Source organism: Nanorana parkeri, unplaced genomic scaffold, assembly GCF_000935625.1.
Source record: "Nanorana parkeri isolate BGI_ZX_2015 unplaced genomic scaffold, ASM93562v1 scaffold721, whole genome shotgun sequence".
NCBI classification, from domain to species: Eukaryota; Metazoa; Chordata; class Amphibia; order Anura; family Dicroglossidae; genus Nanorana; species Nanorana parkeri.
In genome coordinates, this window is record NW_017306989.1 from 28484 (window position 1) to 55017 (window position 26534).

At 39.0% G+C, this 26534-nt stretch overlaps 1 protein-coding gene across 2 annotated transcripts in view; it reads right to left on the minus strand.

Annotated features, from left to right (window-relative positions):
• The window catches only part of AJAP1 (adherens junctions associated protein 1), a 176870-nt gene that overhangs the window by 13905 nt on the left and 136431 nt on the right, over positions 1–26534 (minus strand). Inside the window, exons 4-5 of one of the 2 annotated variants that reach the window (XM_018564082.1) lie at positions 25915–26160; positions 5105–5236 (exon numbers count right to left, since the gene is read on the minus strand). In XM_018564082.1, coding sequence (XP_018419584.1) covers positions 5164–5236; positions 25915–26160 — 319 coding nt within the window. In that variant the 3' untranslated portion in view covers positions 5105–5163. Of the gene's footprint in view, positions 1–5104; positions 5269–25914; positions 26161–26534 lie in introns of those variants that run through there. The other variant, XM_018564083.1, reaches the window with a different exon arrangement.

The window sequence follows — 26534 nt, forward strand, 5'->3', positions numbered from 1 at the left end:
ATATATATATATATAAATTTATATATATATTAGGGATGCACCGATCTATCGGTCGCCAAAACATATCGGCTGAAAAGGGCACTTTGGCAAAATGCTTAAAGTGCCATTTTCTGGCCGGTATAGCGGTGCATCCATTCTTTCTCTCCTCTCCACTGGCCGCTGCTCTGTGTCCCAGTGGGGAGGAGAGAAACTCTCACAGGCAGCCGAGTGCTGAGGGAGGAGAGCGCTGTGAGTGGACAACGTCTCTCCTCCCCGCACTGTTCAGCCTCCTGTCACAGAAGGCTGAGCTCCGCTCGCTCAACCTCAGCCTCCTGTGACAGCTGTCAAGATGAAGAGTGGGTACAAGCAGTCGGTGATCAGTGATCGCTGAGTGTTTGTAAATAATTGAGGACATAGTATGGTTAATGTATCCTCAATTACGAATGAATGGGAAGTGATCTACATCACTTTCTGTTCATTCATGATTGTGGTTATAGTAAACACACTATGTGCACAAGTTATGAATGGACAGGAACAGTATAGAGGATTCCTGTTCATTCCTGTGTCCTCAATCTCTTTGTCTATTTTAAAAGAGAAATATCAGGGGTCTGTTTAGACAAAAATTAAAAATCTTAAAGTTGAACTCCAGACAAACAGCTAAATGTAGAGATGAAATGAAATTACTTTTATCAGCCAAAGGATTTTTACTTCTGTCTATCCAGTCTTGAGATTTGTATAGATCAACCACACAGCACAGTTCTGTATAGTAGTATTTGTGAATACAGGGCTGCATTAAGGGCTCGTTCACACCAATTGCGGTGCATTCCAGAGTGGTAGCTACTGGTACGCACTGCAATCGCTCACAAAACTTCCCCCTGCATTCTGCCACGCGTCCGATCACACTGAGGGCAGGGGGGGCGTGGCTGTGGTGGCATTAACTGTGATGCACCGCCACGCTGCCCCTGCCCTCAGTGTGATCAGATGCGAGGCAAAACATTACCTGTGTTCCTTTCCACTGCAAACGCAAAAAATAGAGCAAACAGCATTTTTTTGCATTTGCAGTGGAACGGAGCGCGGGCAATATTTTGCCATGCATCCGATCCCACTGCAGGTGGGTGGGGGGCGGGGGCTTGGCTTCTATGCCATTGACTTCAATGCACCGCCATGCCCCCTCCTGCCCCAGAACCTGGGGGGAAGTTTTGTGAGCGAGTACGGTGCGTTCCAGCAGCTACCGCTCTGGAACGCACCGCGATTGGTGTGAACAACCCCTTATTTGTGTCTTACGTCTGGCTGACGTTCTACTAAATGACATGCAATGTAAATTTCCCCTCAGATCATGTCCCAGTGACAATATTACCAGAACAGGAAGTGAAGGGATATCTCTCCATCAAGGTGACAAACTGTAATAAAAACCTGTCAGGTGATCTAACCCGTCCCCCACTTGGCCACAACTAAAATAAAAAAATAGTTTTTCATGGAGTTACATTTTAATTGATATATTTCCATATTTTCCCAAAAGGAAAACGTTTGAATAATGATAGAATTTAATAAACTTTCAGCATAAAGGGAAAAAAACCCTCAGCCAAGTCATACCTGGCAACAGTTATATATCGGATGGCAATGTAATAAAAAATTGGCCATGAGAGGACCTCATCTGTCAGCATATTCAGCAATAATAGGAACACGTCTATTGTTCCCTACATGATTCGGGCTTTCAGTCCGGATGCCAAACAGTTGGATCCTTAAGGGCTGGCCAAAAGTGTGCATGACCAACTTGGATAAAATCCCAGATCTTTCCATAATCCAACTGAGCAGCCATGGCTGCCACTGTGAGCCCAGTGTAAGTTTTAGTGTCAGTGTTATTATTTCCCAGACTTTGCCTTAATTTTCTCATTGAGACTTAATCTACAAAAAGTACGTCACGACATAAGGAATAAAATAGCAAACAAAACAAGCATGCCTCCATTCTTCCTGTAAACCCATTATAACATGCATACAGTCATAACCTGACTACAAATGCGTGTCTGACACACAGTAAAATACACAAAGCAGTATACAAACAAGCTGACCTTGGTGTAGACAATACGACAGAAAATAAACAAAACGGACTGAAAATAGGACAGAAAATACACAAAACTAGACTGAAATTACACAAAGCAGTATACAAACATGCTGACCCAGGTATACACAATAGACTTCCCTCCACAAAAACAAGGTTAAACACAAAAATGGTCAACATAACAACTAGCTATTATACATCAGTAAGACATTTTAGCCAGCATGGAGGCAACATCAATACCATGAATAAAGCTCAAAAAAAATGTATTCATTTTGTAACAAAGAAAAAATTGGATATGTTATTGCTTAGGTTTTAGCTTTTCATTGATCACGACTTTGGAGAGCCAAAAAAAAACCAAAGGGAACAACACTAAATGTATGTAGTTCAGAAGCCAGTAATGTAGCACTAGGCCAACTCTCCTAAAGTTTAACCCATTTATTCATACATTAGGGATGCACCGATACCGGTTTTTCGGTATCAAGTACGTGTACCGATATTTTTCTATCGGTACATGCCGATAACGAGTACCGATGCCGATGCCGGTACTTCCGCTGGCATTGACCTGGCTTCCTGGCCAATCAGGAAACTGGGCAGTGAGTCATTAACCACCGCACGGCTTCTTGATTGCCCGGGAAGCCGGCTCCATCCTGTTTGGCCGGCTCCATCCTGTTTGGCCGGCTCCATGCTAATAGGCTGGGAAGCTGGCTTCCCAGCCTATCAGCATGGAGCCAGCCAAACAGCACTAGGGATTGGTGGCTTTCCATGTTAGGTATGTGGGAACCAACAGTTCCTAACATAAACATAGCACACATTGCTGCTGTTCTACTTAATCCTAGGATCCACTGGAACACAAACCTAAGGATTAGGGAAAGGTTTCATGATATTCTTACACATACTTTATTCTTTAGTTGTTTTGGGCACCAAAACCAGGAACTAGCCATGCTTAATTCCCAGAGACACAACTAAAATAATATGCTCTTTTCAACTTTTCCCTTAACAAACAGCTTGGTCCTTCTCACTTCCACCCGATGAGGATTCCTATTGGTAATGAGGCCACTAATCATGTTAAAGGACCAATAGAAGTTGGGAGGAGGTGGTGTGAAACCTAGCATTACAGGGAAAGTTGATATTTGCATATACAATCAGCTGTCTATATTTCTGGATCTACTGACTGTTTTGACATGCAATTTACACTAATGAGACTTCTGTTTACACGTGTTGTCAGATATGCTCAGTTTTAATCATCTGTGAAAGGTTCAGTTTAAATTAAAATCCACCAATCCAATGCTCAATTATCAACCTGCCTCAGATCTGAGAGCTGGTCTTCTAGGAAAAAACATATGTAAATGAGGGAAGGGTGGGGTTAAGGAAAGTTGAAATGCATTTGCCTATTTATAAATCAATTATCTTTTTATAAAAATCAATATTTGCTTTTTATGCCGAAAATTCCTTAGCACACTTTGCAGCTTCAACACACAGTATATCATTAAAGCTGTACATCAAAACATAAAATTATAAACAAATATGTAATTATTACATAAAAAACCCATGAAGATCATTATAGCTAGGAAGAAAAATAATTATAATCAGGGATACAAGTTCTATATATTATACAGTACACAATTATCTTAATTGCACCTGTCACTTATACACAAAAAGAGGAAGCCGTTTTGTGACCTGAACCAATCTGCAGCTTGTCAATTTTTCTAGAAATTTGTGACAGAATAGTGGCATTAAGAAAAAGAAAATTGGTTTGGTCTAAGAAAAGAACACACCATGTCTTAGTAAAAGGAGGCAGACATGCTGTGGGTTGAACCAATATTTAGGCCTGTGGATCAATTTGGATTTAGCCACATGTTAGATATATAAAGTGTCAAATAAACATGTCACCTGTTCACCATGAGGTGACTATCTTAGAGGGAACTTGTGCGCCAGTTAAAGTTTTAAAGTAAAGGCAGACATCACAACATGACTCCTGTTACTTTTATTTCCCAGAAACCTCTTCTGTGCCCCTCTCTTATTTTGTTTCACTGTGTTACAAGGTTTGATTCTCCCTGGGTTAATGGCCACCCTCTGTCCGATGAAAGTACCTATAATGGGCACTAAGCCAACTGGTCTCATTGGATACTGGAATTGCAGTTGGTGGGGCTGAGCCATGAAGTCAGAAGAAGGCAGGCACAAAGTAAACCAAATCAGAGAGGGACATAGAGGAACTCTTTATTGGTAATGAAGGAGTATTAGGCATCTTGTGGTGCCTGCTCTTAGGCAGCATTTTTATATCAAAATTTTAAGTGAAGCACAAGTTACAGGCAACCTAGAGGTACCTGCAGATACCTGCAGCAGCATTTGCTCATAGTGCAGAAGTATAGGGGCTTGACTACCCCTTTCTGCATGTCCCTTTTGGCCACTAGCTCTACTCATTGGCCAATAGACAAGTCTAAAAGGCATGGCTTGGTGGAAAGTTCCAACACTTCAGGCTCTCAAAACTCCTTGGAAATTGGCCATGACTGGAAGGTTTGGGAGGATTTTTTTCAGATAGTGATGGAATTTATTTACTAAAGGAATAAAGCATGTTCACTTTGCAAAGCGAATTTCCACTTGCTTAGTGAATGAGATGAAGCTAAATGAAAATTCACTTTGCAAAGAATAGGAATATTTTTTTAAAAACAAGATTTTGGATTGCACATGATTGGATGATTGAGGTCAGCACATCTTCACCTCATTCACTAAGCTGCATCTCATGCACTAAGTTCAGTGAATGTTAACTTTGCAAAGTAAAACACCTCCTTGCAGAGTGAACATGCTCTCCTGCTTTGGTAAATTAGTCTTAGATTCTCTTTAAATGCAGAGCCACCAGTCAGCTTATCATCTTACTGGGAACAAGTATTATGACCGAGCAGAAAAATCAACGTTGGCTTAATATTGGTCCAGTTCACAAATGGCGACTCTGAGAGATGGACTAACTTCAAAGGCAAACATTATTTTATGTAAACAGTCAAAACCTGCGTGGTGCAATTTGTTTGGTGAAAGAAAAACATTCTAAAAAAAAAAAAAAAAGGTACGTACCAGTAAACTGAAACATGGCGTCTGCCCTGCCCTCAGGAAGAAAAACAGACTTCAGCCAGTCAGCAGGAGATTTCAAACCATTTCTCAGACACAAAGGCCACAGGAATTAGGTGCCGATCAGAGGAAGTAGGTCTGCAGCGAGCAGAAAAGAGGGCTTGCGCGTGCTGGTACGTAACACAAAACAAGCAAGCCTAGTCAGGCCTGCTGCAAAAAATAGCTAATTAAAAGAAACATGCTCTAAACCAATGCTTTATAGACAACCTGACCTCTTTGTATACATATATCAAATTATTTTCAATAAAATATATGCATTATTTGGTTCTACAATATTCAAATTTACCAAGGCACATACAGACATCAATTAGGTTTCTTTTAAATGTAGTGTTTTTTGCGTAAGTTAGGTATCCATTCTGTATGCTGTGGAACAGCCATTTAGAGATTCATATATCAGTGTCAGTAAGTTCATTATTTCCTCACAAAGTAGGTGAATGGTGGCCCTGGAATAGGTGAATGGTGGCAATGGGAATAGGTGAATGGTGGCACTGGGAATAGGTGAATGGTGGCACTGGGAATAGGTGAATGGTGGCACTGGGAATAGGTGAATGGTGGCACTGGGAATAGGTGAATGGTGGCATTGGATTGTTAGGATTGATCTAGATAATATATGGTATAATCCTAGGTGTGAATGAGCTAAGTAAGCTGCTCTCAAAGAACCATGGGTGTCATGATACACTTGGGAACCCCGGAGGAGGACATCAACTCAATAAAACGTTCCAGAATGGTAGGTCAGTGAGCATGTAAATTACAAGAGGGTATTTTTACTAAAAGGTCCAATTTTTTTAAGGGTCATAAAACTCCCCCTACATCAGGTCTCAAAGGTTTGAAGGATTGCCTGGGAGCTGCTGGATTTGGTACATAAACAGTAAGTAGGTATGTATGGAATGCCAAGCACTGGATGGCTTTTTACAATTTCCACACACTGTTTATTTAGGTGCTATCTTTGGAGCAGCCACTGTTCCGCATCCAGAAGCTTTTATACTTTAAACCCTGAATAAAGGGTATTTTGAGAAGCCTTGAAACCGCACAAAAGAAAACAAAAAACCCTCTGGTACATTACATGCTGATTAACCTATTAATCTGGCACCCCAAGTTTTCTTAAGTTAAGTCCGATTTGAAGCTTTCCTAGAATATGACAAGTGGAATGTAAACATTAAGTTTTCATACTCACTTTAGTGCATACATTTCAATGTGACCCTTTTGCACAGCCATATTGGAAGCCATAGCACATCCTTTTTTGTAAAATGTTGCTTTTTTCTGTGAGCTAAGGCAATACATTTAACCTTTTTTAGGAGCAAACAATGTTACTTATTGTTCTTTCAGTAAAAATGATTTAGTTTCAGTAAATTCACAAGCTGCCATGGCCTTGCTTACAAAATGTTTGCCTCCGATAAAAAAAAAAAAAACAACTAAGCAATACATTGTTTCGTGTGCCACCTCATAGTCAATATAATTTTGTCTAACCTTTGCAGAATCAATTTTTGCCTTCAGTTATTCCTAAACATTTTAACATCTATTCCTGATGATAAATACATTTTCAGCTAAATTTAACATTTCAATATTGAGTTTCCTAAATCAGCTTTAGAATTTCAAACATATTTTTCAATGTTGTTGTCAATAAATGTAGAAACTGGTCTAAACATATCTTTTAAAAATATCTTTAGTTTAAATGAATGTATACACAGTGGTAATCTGAATATTAAAGATACACTAAACTCAGATGCTTGATCTTAAGAATGCATTTAAGTACCTTAACTATTAACAACAATTTGCTTTATTTGTGCATTACCCAGCTGTAGATCCTCAAATCATCTCTGAATTGGTGCTGACACTGTCCTTCATTCTGGAGGGGAGCTACATTTGTTCCCCATAGTCTCTGTGTGTGTTGTAAAGTAGTCACCGCTTCAAGCTTGCTCACTTGATCGACTACAATGTAATGTTTAGTTTACTAATTTGTATTGAAATTATAGTCTATTACGGGAGCGAGCTTGGAGCGGTGACTACTTTACAACACACACAGGGACCATGGGGAACAAAAGTAGCCCCCCTCCAGAAGGAAGGACAGTGTCAGCACCAATTCAGAGATGATCTGAGGATCTACAGCTGCGTGATACACAAATAAGATACATTTTTGTTAATAGTTAACTTACTTGAATTAATTTTTAAGATTAAACTCCTGAGTTTAGTGTCACTTTAAAGTGTATATGAAACCAAAATTTTTATTTTTACTACGGGTTTAAATTAGGGAATGGTTAGAACCCGGATCAGGTATTTTTTCTTGTCTGTGCATGGTCTGAGAGATTTCCCTTCCCTTCCAGAGACACAGCAGGACGATCTCTCCAAAGTGAGGGGGAATTCTCTCTTAGCCAGTTGTCATCAGGCTAGATGTGCCCATTGGAAGATTCATCCCTCACCTTCTGTTCCAGCGACAATGCAAAGATTTTGAATTTTCAATAACTTATTGTACCAGAAGCAATGGTCATCAGGAACAAAGGGGGAGGAGGTTAATGGAAACAATAATACCTGACAGGGGTTCTAATTCTTCTACATTTTATCCAAAACTAAGGAATACTGCGATAAATATACATTACAAAAACGTTATTAATTTTATTAGTCATAATATACAAACGTCATTATGCCATCACAGAAACCCATACTGTTTGCATTAAAAAAAAAGCAATATTGTCTATTGCACATTAAACCTCAAAACCTGCTACTACAGGAAATTTCAGCAAAGAATTGACTGTTTATCTGAACCAGCCTCATATAGTCCATGTACTATGGACAATGAGGCATCATGATAAGATAAAATCAAGGTCTCATCATAGCACAGCTATAGCAACAGTAAAATCCATGGAATGCAGGGATAAATGCGTGATCACACACCTTTTTGTATCAACTGGCCACATGCTACAAGGACATAGAACTATGGTAGATGTTTATTGTGGATAGAAGTGAACTATCTCTCCCTTATTTCTTTTCTTTGATTTTTTTTTATGAGATTTTTTTTTTTTACTGCATTTTTAAAATAGACAAAACAGATATCTATAACAAAGGAAATACAAGCAATAAACTGAAAACAGAAAAAAAATAGGAAGCATCAACATTTGGGCCATATATATGAAAAATCTTAAATTGTCCAGATATATTACCCTTTTGTATGGGAACAGATAAAATCAGCCATTCTATGGACGGACATATTGTCCCAAAGATATACATCTTAAATAAGTAAAGGTATAAATATAAAGAAAAGACAGTGACCAAACTGAGGTATCTGTATAGAAATCCTAAGTATGCGGTAAAACAAAGTACCAGGTTTTAAGACACCACAACCTCTTGAAAAAAATTGTAATGCTCGCGATGAGAAATAAGGGAGATGCCATGGGTCGATAAACAAGCCAATGATACCACATTGTTGAATGTTTACGGGTGGAGCCCCTAGATTGATAAGTACATTTTTCAAATGCAATAATTCTATCTAATTCCGACATCCACATTTCCACAGTTGGGGGATGAATAGATACCCATTTAAGTACAGATATTTTATGGGGCACAAACAATGCTCTAGAAAGGGCAGCTGAGGTGTGACTATCCAGTAAAAAGCAATCAAAAGAACCAAAAATACTTGTACATGCATTATGAGTTGATGTGAAGTTTAAAACATAATTAAGGGTAGCTATAAATCAGTCCCAGGAGTGGAGGACATCTCCAAGTAAATGTATTAAGGATCCCTGATTAGCTCTGCATTTGGAACAGGACAAGTTAAGCCAATTTTATATTTAAAAAAATCAGGGTTCAATAGGTTCTATGCAGAATAAAAATCTGAGTCTGAGGCAGGTATTATATTATCCTTCAATTTATGCCCTAAGTCAGATTCCCATCCTAGTTTACATCTTAAAGGGAATTTTTGTAAAAAAACAAAACAAGTGTAGAATTCATTTTTTGGAGATTGTTTTGACCAGCTCATCAAATACAGGGTTAGAAGATATGATGGGACCCATAAGGCCCAATTGTGTTTGTTTTCATGTTCAATAGGTGGAATGCACCTAAGCCTACAGAACTCTAACAACGCATTTATTCCATGCGTCACACTGATTATAATTTTTCTAAAGTTGTGCTATGATGAGACCTTGATTTTATCATATCCTGATACCTGATTGCCCTTAGTACAGAACTATACAGGGTGGGTTTGGAAAACAGGCAATTTCTGGCTGGAATACCTCTAGTAGGAGGTTTAGGGGTTTGATGTGCTATAGACATTTTAAAGCTAACTGTGTGGTTTGTGTGATGGGACCATGAATTTAGCATATTGCATTATAGGTTGAACTCGATGGACATGTGTCTTTTTTCAACCTGACTAACTATGCAACTATGTAACTATATTATTCATAATAAAATTAACAATTAAAAATGAACAGTATAAATAGCAATGCATATTTATTCCTGAGGTTCTATATACCATTTATTTTCTATATATTTTTTGATTTAACGAACCAGCACCAATTAGGAGCCAGGACTATACACATAAACTGGCAATTTGTTGCTGCTTCAACCAATTTTATTTTTTACTCTACATACACTTTAAACTAATAGAATTGGTGTAAGAAAGACTTGTATTTTTTTCCAACACTCCTGATCCATCAAGCTGTAGATGCAGGCTACCCAGCCAATCAGCATCGAGCTAGCTGTTTGGCCGCGGGTCATTACCCACCACCCAGCTTCCTGATTGGCCAGGAAGCTGGCTCGATGCTGATTGGCAGGGAAGCCGGGCTTCCCGGCCAAGTCATTACCCACCGCCTGGCTTCCTGATTGGCCGGGAAGCTGGCTCCATGTTCCCTTGTGGCACTCCCAGTCAGAGGAAATCTCTCTCTGACCGTAGTTCCTGTATCGGGGGTAAGTACCGGAGCATTTGAAGCGAGTACGAGTACTCGCCCAAATACTCAGTATCGGCACCGATACTAGTATTGGTATCGGTGAATCGCTATTGCACATGATTGGATAATGGAAGTGAGCAGAGTTTCACCTCATTCAGTAAGCTAAGGGAAAATTCCTTTGCAAAGGGAACAGCCTATTTGTCTTTGGTAAAACAACACTACTACCACTGATGAACAGTTGCATGCAAAGAGATGCCTTACTGCTTTCAGGTGTAGGCCATTCAAGTTCTTTTCTACCAAACTTGTCAAACCATGTCTTTATGGACCTGACTTTTTGAACAGGGGTACAGTCATACTGGAACAGGAAATTGTTTTTACAAAGTAGAAAGTGCACAATTGTCTAAAATGCCTTTGTACACTACCGCATTGACTGTACCCTTCACTGGAAAAACCTGAACTTAAACCACATACATTTGGCCACATATTGTATGCCATCTCTCCCAAGACTGTAAGGGAAGATGTAAATTACCTCTCGGCTGCAGCTTTTCCACAGTGGTTTCCTTTAAAAACTGCCTCAATTTTTTGACAGGCACCCTTAAAAAATGAAAATGGCTAATTTTGTATTCATAAATATTTTCACGTTCAAAACTTGGTCTGATCAAATGTAAATGTCAATGTCTTCAACCACAACTGAGTTAATTAAATGTTACTGTATGTGAAGCTGTTGAATGTGTCTGTTCTTTCACAGCCCTGGAATTTTAATCGGAGTTGCTCAAACAGAAATATATTTTTTTTTTCCCAATCTGTTCGAAGAATTATTTGCTGTCACTTTATGCTAAAATGAACACGAGAGAAAGTTGGAAGCATATGTCAAGTCACTGAAGTGCATTTGGAATGTATTTAAAGGTAAAATAGCATATAAAATGCAATCAAGAACATTATTGAAGGTCCACTAAACCTAAAATACATGACGACTTATATAAAAGAACAGATAATAACATTAAAAGATGCACACGTCAAGGCTTGTCATGCTTTGACAGAGCATAATGTGTTGAAAAAGTTTTGTTCCTGTGCAAAGTTATTCAGCTCTGGCAAAACAATAGGGGAAGCAAATGCAGGATCCAAGGACGTATTGTACATTTGGCTCTTGGTATTAAGGAGCTCCAAAATCTGACCTACTTGCATACCAACAGAGATGAATTAATCCCTGTTGTTACTTGGCTGTGATATTAATAGTTCAAACATGAGAATTTTTTGTTCAAACTGTACAAATAAAACCCTTTAAATGATTGCTCGTAGGATGACTTGATTTGTTTGACAGTTTGTATAACTGATTGAAAACAGTTGACATTGCCAGAAAATTGCCTCGTGAATGGGAAACATAAGAATGGCCACAGATAGGACAATTTTTTATACGATTCTAAAAAAATAGTTGACTAAACAAACAACTGTAAAAATTGTAACAATGCTCGAGCAAGCAAAAGACAGCTATTCAAAAAGTGAACACTTTTCCAGAAAATCATTTTTTATGATGTGGGTTAAGTCAGGGGTGCCCATTAAGTCATTTGCGATCTACCAGTCGATCGGCTCACTGACCTGTGTTCTGTGCTCCCGCGATGCTCGTGCGGCTGATTGTGTTTGACGCTGCAGACGGGAAGGGGTGGGACACCTCTCCCTGTGTGCAACGTTGGCCCCATTCGGCCACACGAGCCCCCCGAGGACAGGACACCGGCACACGAGAGGAGACCTGGGAAGCTGCTGCAGTGGAGGTAAGAAAAGGCAGACAGGAGAGAGACAACAGAGAAAGTGAGAGAAGAGACAGCAGAGAGACAGAAGAGACAGCAGAGAAGGTGAAAGAAGAGACAACAGAGAGAGAGAAGAGAGACAGCAGAGAAATTGAGAGAAGAGACAGCAGAGAGAGAGAAGAAAGACAGCTGACAGAAACAGGGGATAGAGTTAGTAGAGAGAGCGTCTGGAGAAAGAGAGGAGACAGCCAAGACAGAGGGCCGATTCCCACCACAAAGTCTGCGTTCCAGAGCGTCCGGCCTCTAGAACGCACTGGAACACAAGCCGGCCGGCTCCCTGCGTTTATTGGCGAGAGGGGGTATGGTGGTACATTGAAGTCAATGGCACCGCAACCACACCCCCCGCCCGCAGTGCGATCGCCCTCACCTGTGGGCAGGGGGCGTGACTGCGCTGCCATTGACTTCAATGCACTGCCACACCACCTCCCGCCCCTGAATGCAGGTGTTTTTTCGTTGGTAGATCTCACTGAGCTCGTCATTTGAAAAGTAGATATCCAGACGAAAACTTGTGGGCACCCCTGGGTGAAGGTATAGCAGATTTTGTACAGATGTCAAAGTTATTCCTCTGCTCACCACTCTTTGCAATCATGTACATTGATAGCATCTTTCATTCAATGACTGTCAACAATAAACTTCCTTTGCTTTGCAAAATCAGGTTGCTTGATAATTGCCAGTTTGTCAGTTTGCATTTGCAATGGTTTTCATGTACAACATAAAACAATTGCTCTATGAAGGTCTCAACTATGGCTAGCTTAACGTCCAAGGCCATGCCTTGAATATGAGGATTATTTCTGGGCAACACAATGTAAAATGGACATAAGTGATTGGGACAGCATTCAGAAGCAGCCAGCAACATTTATACTCGGGATTGGAGGTCTCCCTTGCAATAAAGCTTGAAAAACTTGGCTTGTATTGTTTGGAAAATATTATTAAGTGATTACGGTAATATGTAAAAGTGTATCCAAAGTTAATGTAAAGATTTGACAAATAAGCCTTAAATATGAAAAGCTCCACAAAATGCACATCAGTTGCATTTGTAGGAAAAAATCTCATTAATGGAAAAGGATTTTACGGCAAGAATGGCTGTAAAGTTCCACCACTTGAAATAGTGATCGTAACATCAATAGTGTAATTAAAAAGGGTTTTACATAATTTCCTTAGAACTGAAGAACTGAGGTCATCCAGAGTTATCATTACTAAAGGAGAGTATGTAAATATCATGCTTCAAGATATTGGTTTGACTGCCTTTGAGGGGTGAGGAAAGAATATCACTACTTCTTGCTAAAAAGTAGACTGTTCCAAGACATGTTTTCTAGTAATTACATAGGGGTTACCTCTGACAAAAAAATAATAATTTACCTGACTGTAATAAAGGTACATAATTAGGTTAATGTAGGCCTAATACTTAATGATATCTGGTTATGGTTTTTGTTCTGTGTTATAAAACAGGTTCTCCTGGGGGTAGCAAAAAAATGCATAAAGGTTTTACAGTCATGGCCATATTGTGGAAAGGCAATAAAATGCACCAAAGATTATCTTGTACCCGGCCTTTTTGTTTATATTTGGGGCTGCTATCCTCTGCTTGATAAATTGTTCTGATTAAATGTGCAGGAAAACAGTTCCAACAAATGTAATATTGTTTAATGATAATATAAATAATAATAATAAGAAGAATATACTAATGATGTCCTGCTGCACTCACTGTCCTAGTGGGGTATAAATGCTCCTGCTAAAAAGTTTGTATTCAGAACTCAAAACACGAACTATGAGGTGAGTGAAAATCACTCATCCACATAGTTTGAGCCGATGTGTTACAATGAAACTATCACACGTTGGCTCAATAGATCAGGAAGTAAGCGAACACATACCGTCGCTCGCTCACTTCTCAATCATCTCCCTGCAGAGAGCAGTGACTATCACTCACGGCTCCCTACAGGGATCCACCCCCTCCCCGTTCCGATCCTCCAGCGCTGACTGGAAGAATGGAAGGGGGAGGGGGCGAGTACAGCTGACTCTGCCTCTAGATAGGGGCTGGGTGGATCTCGACAGTAATGTCAGGATCCATCCTGGCTTCGGCGCTCTCAGTATACTGCGAGCTGTAGCTCACGATATACTGAGCTGTGGGTCATGGGAGGACACTAGTATACGTCCTCCCGTGACCCTTAAGAGAACTATGGGGAAAAACACTTACTCTTTTAAGCATGCTCCTTGGCAGCATGTATGCATTCAGTATACCTGGCTGGCTATTACTACTGCCCTTTGCAGACTGGATTAGAGCAAGGAGTTCACATGTTCTCCCTGTGCTCGTGTGGGTTTCCTCCCATATTCTAAAGACATGCTGGAAGATTAATTGGCTCCTGTCTAAATAGGCCCTGTATGCGTGTGCAATTTGGACCTTAAATTGTAAGCTCCTTGAAGGCAGGGACTTATGTAAAGTGCTGTGTAAATTGTCTCTGCAATATAAAATACATGTAATAAAAAATCATACATAATTGCTTGTGTTTTTTTATCATAATTACCTGCAGTTTATCTCAATTATTTCTATCAACATAAAAGATTTATTTACTTTTAGACCAATAATGTTGGGAAGTCTCAAACCATTTTTCTTGTATATTATCTGTAATTATATTCACAAGGTCTGGTAGGTAGAAAGCAAATGTCAGAATCACGATAATGTTTAAGTGCAGTTGAGACCCTTAATTATGTATTGTGCTTAAGCATTTGAAAACTTGAGTGTGTTTCAATTATCAGAAATTATAGATGTACTGTACAGCCTTGCGAAGGTTACATTTAATAAAAAGGCATGTTTGTAAAATATTAATGGACTATGAGTAACCATTGCTTCAGAGATATTCAGCTTCAATATACGTCAATTGTAAGAGGCCAATTGGTCGATTAAAGCATTTGTTTAGGGCGAAACGAAAAGCATGACTTTTTTTTTCAATTAATGCAATACGTCAATGGATAAAGTAACAGTGAAATACACATACAATGCTCAAAGAACGATGCACAAATGAGACCTAAGGAAAATAAATTGTGTGTTAAAGACTCCGCATCACACCCAGTATTCAGTGACACTGGAAAGCTGCTGCACACACGAACGCTTGTGCGAAATGGTTTGAAAGTTCTTGCCAAACGTTATCTGCAAAACTGCAGCTCGTTTACATTTAAAACTTTAGTTGACTCTATTCAACGGAAAATTAGGACAAAATACAGACCCGGATTAAATAAATAGATGCTTATCAAATGCTGTTTATTAATACATAGTATGTTTCAGTTCAGTATAGTAGGATGTTTATGGGTATTAATTGAACACTAGACACATCTTGGTGAGGAGGGCTAAGAGGAAACAAAAAGCCCCCCACTTAATTAGTGAGAAAGAGCATTCATTAAAACAAAAAGCTCTAATGTGTTTCCCACTAATTAACTGTGTGTGTGTGGAGGGGGAGAGGGGGGGGATTGTTTCCTTCTAGTCCACCTCATCATAAGGTGTCTAGTTGTTCTGTTGTGTTAGTGTATAAGCCCCACTCTATAGAAGGCATTGTTTCCACACACTGCACTAAAGAGCGTCAACTAGCCTTAAACATCTGCAGTTAGGAGTAAACAACTCTATATTATTAGTTTGCAATTGTTCTTTAAATAAGCAATTCTGGATGTACAATTGGACACAAGGCCATAAAGAAATGATGTACATGGCTCTGCCAACTATCCTGACATGGGAAATAAACCCCTTATTTTTTGAATCTGTGATAAATAAAGGGGGACCTGCAAATGCCTTTAATTTTATGATGATTCTACTGTGTTTATGGGTATTTAGAATGTTAAAGAGGTTTTCTACAACTATATTTTATGGTATTACATGAGATCACTTTGGGAACCACTGAGCCAAATGAAAATGATGTTACCGATAAAGCCAAAATGTGCTGTGCAGAGCAAAGCAGCAGGTCCACTTTAACATTCACCTTCTCACCAGCACATACTCAACTTTTCTTCTCTTTACTGCTTTGTTCAGCCATCAGGAACGAGCAAAGGACCCCTTGTTTAAGTTATTAGTTGCTCTGATCAGAGCTTACACACGATTAAGACTACTCTTCTTTAGACATGTGCGATTCGTTTCGTTCCGAATCGAAATTCGGACGACTTGCCCCATGTGATAGCACTGGTCCAATCACCAAACACCACTTCTGCCACAAAAGGGAAGCGAAAGTCACATGCTCATGTTCACATTCATACCTAGAAGTTCGAGGTATTTTATTTTCTCCTGGTGGATGAAAAGGAGTGATGAAAAGGTGAGTACGTCCTGCTGGCTAGGGAGGGGCCATTAAAGCAAGCCTGTTGCTTTCACATGCATGGGACATGTTAGAATGTGAAACCAATAATTGTTTTTTTATATACAAGAGACTCATTCTTCTTTGCTTATGTTATCCCACTGTAGTAACTTGGTTGTTTACTTTGCCATAAGGAATTGCAAAGTGTGAACTTTCAATGAATACACATTCTGCTGGACTAACAAGGAGATCATTTTTTATTTATTTATCATGGTGTCAAAGATGGAACCACTGTCTTATCTACAGTATCTATCTATCTATCTATCTATCTATCTATCTATCTATCTATCCCAAAAATAATTTCCCCCGCATCCATCTATATAATGATCTATCTGTATCTCATGAACGATCTGTCTATCTGTCTGCTTCTCACTGATCGGTCTCTCTCAGATCTATCTCTATCTCTATATCTATCTATCTATCTATCTATCTATCTATCTATCTATCTATCTATCTATCTATCTATCTATCTATATCTACCTGCCTAGCTACTTATCTATCTATCTATCTATCTATCTATCTATCTATCTACCTAGCTACTTATCTATCTATCTATCTATCTATCTATCTATCTATCTATCTATCTATCTATCTATCTATCTACTATCTATCTATCTATCTATCTATCTATCTATCTATCTATCTATCTATCTATCTATCATCCAGAATGCTGAAAACCTGGAATTATATACTTTTTGTAAAGCAATATGTCAACAGAAAATCAAGCAGTGGTAACATTGGTTTTGCAAACAGCACAATCTGACATTGCCTTCAATATACTGAATCACAGCTAGTGATAGATGTGGATTAAACTCCCTTCATTAGTCTGTGCTCATAGCAACATTATTATTCATGTGCTTATAATATCTCTTGATGCAGCGGGGTGCTTAGGTAGCTGCACATGTAAAATATTATCATTGTCATTTTTAGAGATTTTTGGTGTTATGGCCGTGTACAGTTAACAGCAGATTCCTACATTCCTTCATCAACGTTTTAAGAGGAGCAGCAGCTAATTGGAGGGAGACAGATGGCAAGTCTGATATGATGGCTATGACCGCAGAGTTCGGTGAGGCAGCAGAATTTCTAATAGGGGTAGGTGATATCATCAGATATGCCCAGCTGTAATCATGTTTTCCTTCTGTATAATTTAAAAACCTATATTGAAGTTTGCAACATTCAAAGGCATCAGAGGGAATCTATGGAGTAATCCTTTCTCTAGGTATAAACAATACATTAATATGTGCAAATATTTCAAATGCCTTATTCCTGTATATCGTTTGCAAGTCTATTGGGGCAGCCCAATTTGCTAATTTCCTATGCACACTGTGCTTCCTGCTTAATGATAAAACACTAGTCAATGCACCTACAATGCATCATTGAGCACAATATACTTTCCAGGTGACTTCCACTGTAACTAACTTGATCTCACCAGTCCTTTAAGAATGTGCTCTTCTAAAACTAACTAATAGAGGGAGAATCTACAAATAATAATAGATTCTATAATGAATATACGGCACAACGAGTACATACAAATGAGAAAGTCACATTAAACTGCTTTTAAGGTTAACTTTACGAGAACAAAGCAAAAACTGTACTCATTGAAAATACACAATAGTTTACTTTTAATGGATTCTACTACCATTGCATTGCATTTAACACTGAGACTTCTAATGAAGATGAAATAGGGGACAAGAGCAGTAGGGACTTTTGTCCATTAACATCAAAGTAGATCAAAATGTAAATTAGCAAATAAATTATATATACAGCATATATATACACTGAGTGGCCAGATTGTTATGACCACCTGAGGTTTGTAGGCAAATTAGCTTTAATTAGCTATAATTTCGCGCTGAAGTTGCTAGAGGGCCAAACCATTATAAATAGGGAAGCAGGTTGTTTACCACGACAGTAGAAGTGATTTGTTTTGCTGAAGATATGGGTAAACAACGCAATTTAACAGCCTTTGAACGTGGGATGATTTTTGGCGCTCGGAGCCATGGAGCGAGTATCAGCAAAACAGCAGAATTCGTTAAATGTTCAAGAGCAGCTGTTGTTAAAGTGTTTACAGACTTGACTGTCAGCCGAAATTCTGGGTCTGAACGTGCGAATTGTGGCCGTCAGCGACTAGTCAATGTTAGGGCAGAACGGAGAGTAGCACGACTGATACAAGACAACAGAAGTGCAACAGTGCATCAAATTACTGCAGATCTTAATCAGGGATCCTCTTAAATGATCTCTGAACGCACTGTTCGCCGTACACTGCATCGTATGGAATATGGAAGCCGAAGGCCTGTTCGAACACCTTTGCTCTCTGCAGTTAACAAGATAAAACGTCTCCAATTCGCACAGGAACACAAGGATTGGACAATCCAGCATTGGTAAAAAGTCATGTGATCCGATGAATCACGTTTCCAGTTGCATCATACAGATGGCAGAGTGAGAATTTGGTGGTAACAGCATGAAAGCATGCACCCCACATGCATGAGTACAACCCTTCAAGCTGGTGGGGGCAGTGTTATGGTTTGGGGCATGTTTTCCTGGCATGATTTGGGCCCTTTAATTTGCGTGGAACAACGTCTGAATAGCACAACATACAAAAGTATCGTTGCTGATCGAGTTCATCCTATCCTTTTGATGGCGTATCCCAATAGAGATGGCTTCTTCCAACAAGACAATGCGCCATGCCACGGTGCTTGTATTGTGCAGGAGTGGTTTCAAGAACATGAGGGAGAATTTACCTTGCTGTAATGCTCCCTAGTATTTCTGAGGTTAATTGGATCACAGCTGCAGACCGAATCCTTATTTGGTTCCAGGTGTGGCTATCAGGCTGGAATCCCAGGCGTCTCTCTCAATCATGAACAGAGAGTTTGGGATTCATGCATCATACACCACAAAACAAAAGTTATGACGAAATAACTAATAATGGTTATTAATTCATAAGCCAGTTAGGTATCTTGGAAGTAAATATATATGTTGAGGATCACCCCCTAGATAGTCTTTAGGTAGTAAGGTCAATTGAAGCAGTAAGTAACCTTGGTTTGGTAATAGCCTGTTATCAACAGTATTAGGCACAGTACAGTTCCAATAGCAATGCAAATGATCGGCAATGAGAGTCAATAGGAGAGATAAGAATCCCCCCCACAAACTCTAGTACTTGCTCTTAGTTGCAGGTTCCCCTGGGCTCACGGAGTAGTTGGAGTGACCCGTGTAGTGGCGATCCTGGGTAGAAGGAGTAGTAGCTGCTTGAAGAGAGTACAGGGCTCCTTGCTTGTTGGGGCATACAACCCAATAATGGAACGGCCTACCTTGTTCAGGAGCGTCTTAAATAGCAGGTGGATGCGGAAGTGGCGCTTGAAGCAAGCTGACACTTCCACGTTCCACCGTGGAACGCATCGGACCTCCCCTATCGGAAGGGACGCTCCCAGCATGGCGCGGCCGATGCGTTCCAGGCTGGGAAGCAAGCGGCTCGCGGTTCCCGGACACATTACACTTGCTTAGGTGGCCCCCACAATCACCAGATCTCAATCTAATTGAGCATTTGTCGGACGAAGTTAAAAGGCAGCTGGTTCCACAACCATCAAATCTCACAGAACTGGACAGTGCGATTCATCAGGCATGGTGTCAGATTCCTCGCATCACCTTTCAACATCTCGTGGAGTCAATGCCAAGAAGAATCGCCTCAGTATTGAAGGCAAAAGGTGGCCCAACGAAGTACTGATGAGGTGGTAATAATAATCGGGCCACTCAGTGTATATAGATACAGATATATCTATATCTATATCCATAGATATAGCTATCTATATCTATAGATATAGATATATAATGCAGCTCAAGGCTCTCTTTGATACATAAAATGCATATAATACATATATTATTCTGATCAGCCAATCAGAACAATATGCCCTATTAAAGAAAATTACATGGTTAAATGCCTACTCTACTGGTTACATAAGGAGCATTGGAGGAAAGCTTAAGCAGCATTTTCCATGATTTCTAAGTATTTTTCATTCCGTAGAGAATGAAGTGATGCTAAGTGAAAATTCATTTTGCAAAGAATACCCAATCATGTGCAAGGAAATTGTACAAACACAGAATTTTTGCTTGTGCATGATTGGATGACTGAAGTCGGCACACTCTGCTCCTTTGGTAAATCAACCCCAATACCAATCCCAGCAAGACTGGTAACAGCTTTATGCAAGTAATTGAAATGCTAACCAATTGGCTTAAATATAAAAATATATACTTTAAATTGGAAACATGGAGACAAAACCATATCTAATGTAGCATTTTGCTGCAAAAAGAAGGTGACTACATGCCTCCTCTGCTCCCAAGGCCCCCAGGACCATCAATCCTCAGCGTGATTTTATTCCTACAAACCAAGCTTCCAGGTCAATGTTGCTATTTTTTCTCTCCTTCCTACTCATGGGCTTTATGATTGGTCTATCACTGTGATGGGTGTCCCTATTAACCAACACGTAGGCATAAAGAGAGGAGGTGGTAGGGCCACCAACACTGACTTGAATTGCTAAAATAAATAGTCATTTATGGAGCCTTCAGGCTCTAGGGGTCGGGTAGTTCTACAGCTGGGCAAAGTCCTTCTGTAGTCATCTGGAAGAGTTTGCTCTTTACAGTAAAGGCCATTTAAGATCTTCCCTTCAGCTCCTTTTATAGACTCACTTTCAAAAACTCATTTAAGTGACACTAAACTCAGGAGTCTTAAAAAAACATTCAAGTATCTTAACTATTAACAAAAAATGTATCTTATTTGTGTATCACTCAGCTGTAGATCCTCAAATCATCTCTGAATTGGTGCTGACACTGTCCTTCCTTCTGGAGGGTGGCTAATTTTGTTCCCCATGGCCCCTGTGTGTGTTGTAAAGTAGTCACTACTCCAAGCTCACTCCCATGATGAACTACAATACCAATACAAATGAGTAAACTAAACATGAGATTGTAGTCTATCACAGGAGTGAGCTTGGAGCGGTGACTTCTTTACAACACACACAAGGACCATGGGGAACAAAAGTATCCCCCCTCCAGAAGGAAGGACAGTGTCAGCACCAATTCAGAGATGATTTGAGGATCTACAGTCGAGTGATACACAAATAAGATACATTTCTGTTAATAGTTAAGGTACTTGAATGCAATTTTAAGATTTAACTCCTGAGTTTAGTTTTGCTTTTATCAAAAAAAATGCTACAGTTCTTGACATTCACAAAGCTACCTAAAATGTCAACTGACAAAAAAAAACTGTTTAAAATGGTAGTATCCAAAATGTCTTCCCAACAACTAAATTATTAAATGATTACAGTATACATCATAAATGTCAATGGAACAGTAAAAGCTTCCCCTACTTCCTCACTGCAGGAGGACAGACATAGACAATTTCCTTTACACTAAGCCTATTAAAATATGTTCCCCATTTGTTAGGATTTCAGAAAAATGTACAATGGTCAAATTTAAAGTGATTCGGTCATTTTAACCAAAGCAGGCTTCTGATAAGTCTAAACAAAGAGTCAAGACTCCTTGGTAGTGTAGAAGCTTGCAGACTCCTTCCAGTCCCCTATACTGCATATTTCTACTGGCCCATCATCCATTATGCTTTAACTTGGGGAAAAAAACTGTTATTATAAATTAACTGGAAGCTATCATGGCTGACCACCTTTTGAAAATGAATGCGACCTGCCAGGCTGTCTCTGACATCAATGTTTGATTTATCTCCGACCCGAAATTGGCATGTAGATTAGAAAGCAAGAGCTCAGTGAGAAATTCTAATCTGCATACATTTCAGGTCAGAATATTGACCAGGCAACTAATATTTTCGGAGGGCAGGTCAGAAAATGGAAACTTACAGGGTTATTCACAAAAGAGTGAAGAGTTTGGAGAAGGGAGGAGAAGTGAACAATCTAGGCCAAAATAGCTGATTTGGAAAAATTCTCCAATTCAGTTCACTTTCCAGTTCAGCGATGTTGTCCTAGATTGTTCACTTCTCCTGCCTTCTCCAAACTCTTCACCCTTTTGTGAATAACCCTGTTAATTTCTGTTATACCAGGTGTCCTTTAATAAAAATTGTGGCATAAATTTACTAAACAGTAAAAACTGTTCTGATGTCCTTAACACCTTCAACTTTTCTCTGTTTTAAAAAAAATATATCTTCATTAACTGTCCATTTTCCGTTGAATAGACACAAAAGTTTTATGAAATGTTTTAATTGCAGATTGAATAAGTTTACTAAAATTGTAAATTCCCCTCAAAACCATTTAGGCACCATACCCCTATAAACTGCACATTTTCAATGCTACACATTATGTATATTATATATCTAATTTGCTGTTGTCCAAATACAAAAATGATTTCTACTAATTCACACATCCAGCGAGATCAAACACATATTATTTTTAAAATGACATTTTTTATCTTGATCAACAAATAGTGTTTTTTTCTCATAGTGCAATATAGTGTATTTACCAAGGGCTCTGAGGGTGCAATGAGGGTATATCACTGGGCGGGGGGTTGTTCTCACAAGAGTACCTGTCACTTTGCCCTGACTGGACAAAGCAACAGAGGGCACAGAGAGCATCTTTTATAACAATTGCAAAAAACTTACAATCTTGCTTTGAAAATGGAGTTCAGTAGCAATAGTTTAAATAACTGTAAATAATACCAAAAACAAAACCACTGACACATTGAAGGTAAAAACAAACCGTAAGGTCAGAACAGTCAGAAAGTTCTTTTTTTTCCCTATAAGCTGCAGATGGAACAGCCTTGATTTTTTTTGCCTTGCTGTCTATCCTAGAAAATTACTGTCATGAGCCTGTCACTGCTCGCAGCTCATTTCCTGCAGAGGACAGAGCGAGATACACACTACATCAAATCCATAAAATAAACTTTCATGGCGTGCTCTTCTTTCTCCTGGACCAAACTTATATCTCACTGTCAGTTATTTGAAAGTTAAAAAAATACTATTTACAATATAAATATAATTTTAATTTTTTTAAGTCTGGTCATTAAAAAAATATTGAATTTGCATATGTTGTATTTTCACATCCATCGGGCAGATAGAGCACTCTATTTCTCTATTTTTACATGTTGACCTGTCTGCAGGGCCGGATTTACTTTCTCTGCTGCCCCAAGGCCAGGTTCCTCAATGCGCCCCCCTACCTGCCAACCCCCCCAATGGAGAATGGCAGACCAAACTATGATAAAGTGTTTCACTTTCATAAGTTGACTCACATGACTGCCCCAACCACTATACACAAATTAATGCACTGCCTGGCCCAAAATAAAAGTCACACACTCTAATATCTGGTTGGACTGCCTTTATTATTGAATACCGCACACATTGCCGTGGCATCCTTTCAATAAGCTTATGCAGCGTCACAACATTTTTTACTGTCCAGAGTTGCATTAATCTTCCACCAAGATCTTGTAGTGATGATGGGAGTGTCGGGCCACTGTATAAAGTCATTTCCAGCACATCCCAACAAATCTCAGGTTAAGGTCTGGACTCTATGGTGGTCAATCCATGTGTGAAAATTATATTTCAGATGCCTACCTGAATATACATAATGACCAGGTTTTTCCATCAATGGATTTTTTCTTCCCTGATGGCACAGGCAATTTCCAAGATGACAATGCCAGGATTCAACGGGCACAGACCTTAACCTATTGAGAATCTGTGTGATGTGCTGGAGAAAACTTTACGCAGTGGTCCGTCTCTCCCATCATCACTACAAGATCTTTATAGAGGCTTCTTCATCTATAAAGTACCCATGGAGGCCAGATTACAAAATTTTTTCAAAAACTGGGTGGACCAGGTGGGCACAGTGAAAAGAAGGTGTATTATAAAAGAGAAGGAGAGGCGATCCCATTTAAAATAAACATTTAGGAACTGCATATTAAAATTTAAAAAAAAAGTGAAATAAGTTGTACACCAAGTTGACAATGAGCTGGCAATATTCTGGTTGGTTATTTTTTGCATTTAAAAAGTTTATGGAATTGCTGCAGTTATTGCAATTATTTGTTGATCAAGAAAAAAAAGCATTCTTTACTTAATTATTTAATTGTATATGTCTCACTCATAGAATTTGCATACAGGTATTTCATTTTTTTTAGTTGTATTAAACATGTTATTAAGCTCTTAAAAAAAATTCTATGAATAAAATGTATAATTTAATTAATTATTTTTGTTGTCTGCTAAACAGCATTTGCGAATCATGGCAGGAAAGTGCTACAAAATAATTACGGTAATGTCTAATCATTAAAGCAGCTCTTGTTATATTTCTATGTACAATTATACATAGCATTTTAATTGTATGCTAATTGTCTGCTGTTAAAATCTTCTTACGTTAAATAATGCTTGTATACAGTCATTACCCAATTCGGAAGTAAAGATAATAATAATTAAAATGTGCTTTGAGTATGAAGATAATGTGTTAAAGTGAAATGCTGCCCTGTTTGGATCCCCTAACAGGTTTCTGCTGCCTATGACTCTAAACGACGAAGGAACCCCCAATTTTGCTTCGCTCCAGTCCTGCTACAGCCATGAAAGCCTAGACTACATTGTGAAATTATTGCCTCTCCTCTGGAGGACATTTTCCATATATTCCTGTAAGGAATTCACAAAGGAGTCTGTGACACCAGTATTATGGAGAGACCCACTCCAGCAGATTCAACAACGGAATATATGCAGAATTTAAATTCTAAGCTAGATTAGAATATCTATATCTATAGGTAGATAGATAGATAGATAGATAGATAGATAGATAGATAGATAGATAGATAGATAGAAAGAAAGAAAGAAAGAAAGAAAGAAAGAAAGAAAGAAAGAAAGAAAGAAAGAACAGATAGATTGACTGACAGATAAACAAATACACAGAGCGAGAGAGAGAGAGAGAGAGAGAGAGAGAGAGAGAAAGAGAGAGAGAGAGAGAGAGAGAGAGAGAGAATAGATAGATAATGAATAGATAGATAATGCATAGATAGATAGATAGATAGATAGATAGATAGATAGATAGATAGATAGATAGTATATGGATATTATTATTCACTCTTGCAACTATAGCAGTTAAGGACAAAGCCTTAATGAAGATCTATACTTTGACAATATGGGGCTGCCATTACTGACATCCTTGTATGACTGCTGTTTGCCTGGCTGCCTCTAGTTCTAACACCTTGTGGGTCACTGACCCAGTACAAGAATGCAGTTCCAGGTCAGTAACCCATACAGTACTAAAGCCATTAGATGTCAGCAAAGACAACTTACATTTTCTCTCCCCACAAGTTTCCTTTACAGCCTAATTCCAGCAATTTTTTTCTGTTGTGAATCTGAGGATCGGGTGATTATAACTTTTTATTTTTGTTCCTAGACAAAAACGAGCACTTGACCCTTGCAGAGCGGGTGGAAGTCCCACTGCAAGGGTTAATAACAATTTTACCCAGAGATGTTCTTTAATGTAAACAGGTCTTGCTATTTAGTACAATTTTATATACAGAATTGCTAATGGCAAATTTAAGTGCAACACCAAAAACCTCCAGGCTGCTCCTTAGTTTAAAGTAGGTCAGAATGAAGAGTCAAATAAGTTCATCTGCATGGATTTATGAAGAAATAATAAATCTATATCATACTTTTATTGAGACTGATTATGAAATACTGTATAATGCCACTGTATAAATATAAACACAAATACTGAAACAAAAATGTTTAAATACAAACAAAAAAGAACAACATACTGTCAGTCTCTTACCTATTACCATTGAAGGCTGTCTTATAAGCTGTGGTTTGGTGCAACGTTTCCTCCGTGGCATATACGGGCACGGGGGTCCGAACGCATTCGTGAGAACACTGCAAGGTCTCGTTGTAGGCGGTAAATATATCTATGTTGCTGGGGACTCGAGCTGGGGTAAAGTCCGTTAAATTTTGGCAGCTCTCTTCCTGCTGATTAATTTTTCGCTGGTGGCTGTTCCGCCGAGCGTTTCCACTTTGTGCACAGCTGGGGAGGAAAAACACAAATAAACAGAGTTATAAAAAAAACAAAACAAAAAAAACTTTGGATAATTTAGAAGGAAAACTTTTAAAATGAGGAACTTGCAGAGTACAAAGGAAGGGGGTAAGATTTGAAAAAAAGAGATGTGATTCAAAGGTCAGGGGTCTCTTTATGATGCATTTTGTGTTGCAAGTTCACCGTTTGGGTTTTGTATTATCATTTGCCATATAGAAGAGCAGCTACTAAGAGATAAACGGATCAAGCTGTTTGAGTTTACACCTGACTTAGATTGGGATAATTAGGAAGATGCAGGATATCGCTTAATCGTTCTACTGCAGATTTCCTCCCTTACAGGAGCTCTTTCCCTCCCTCCCAATCAC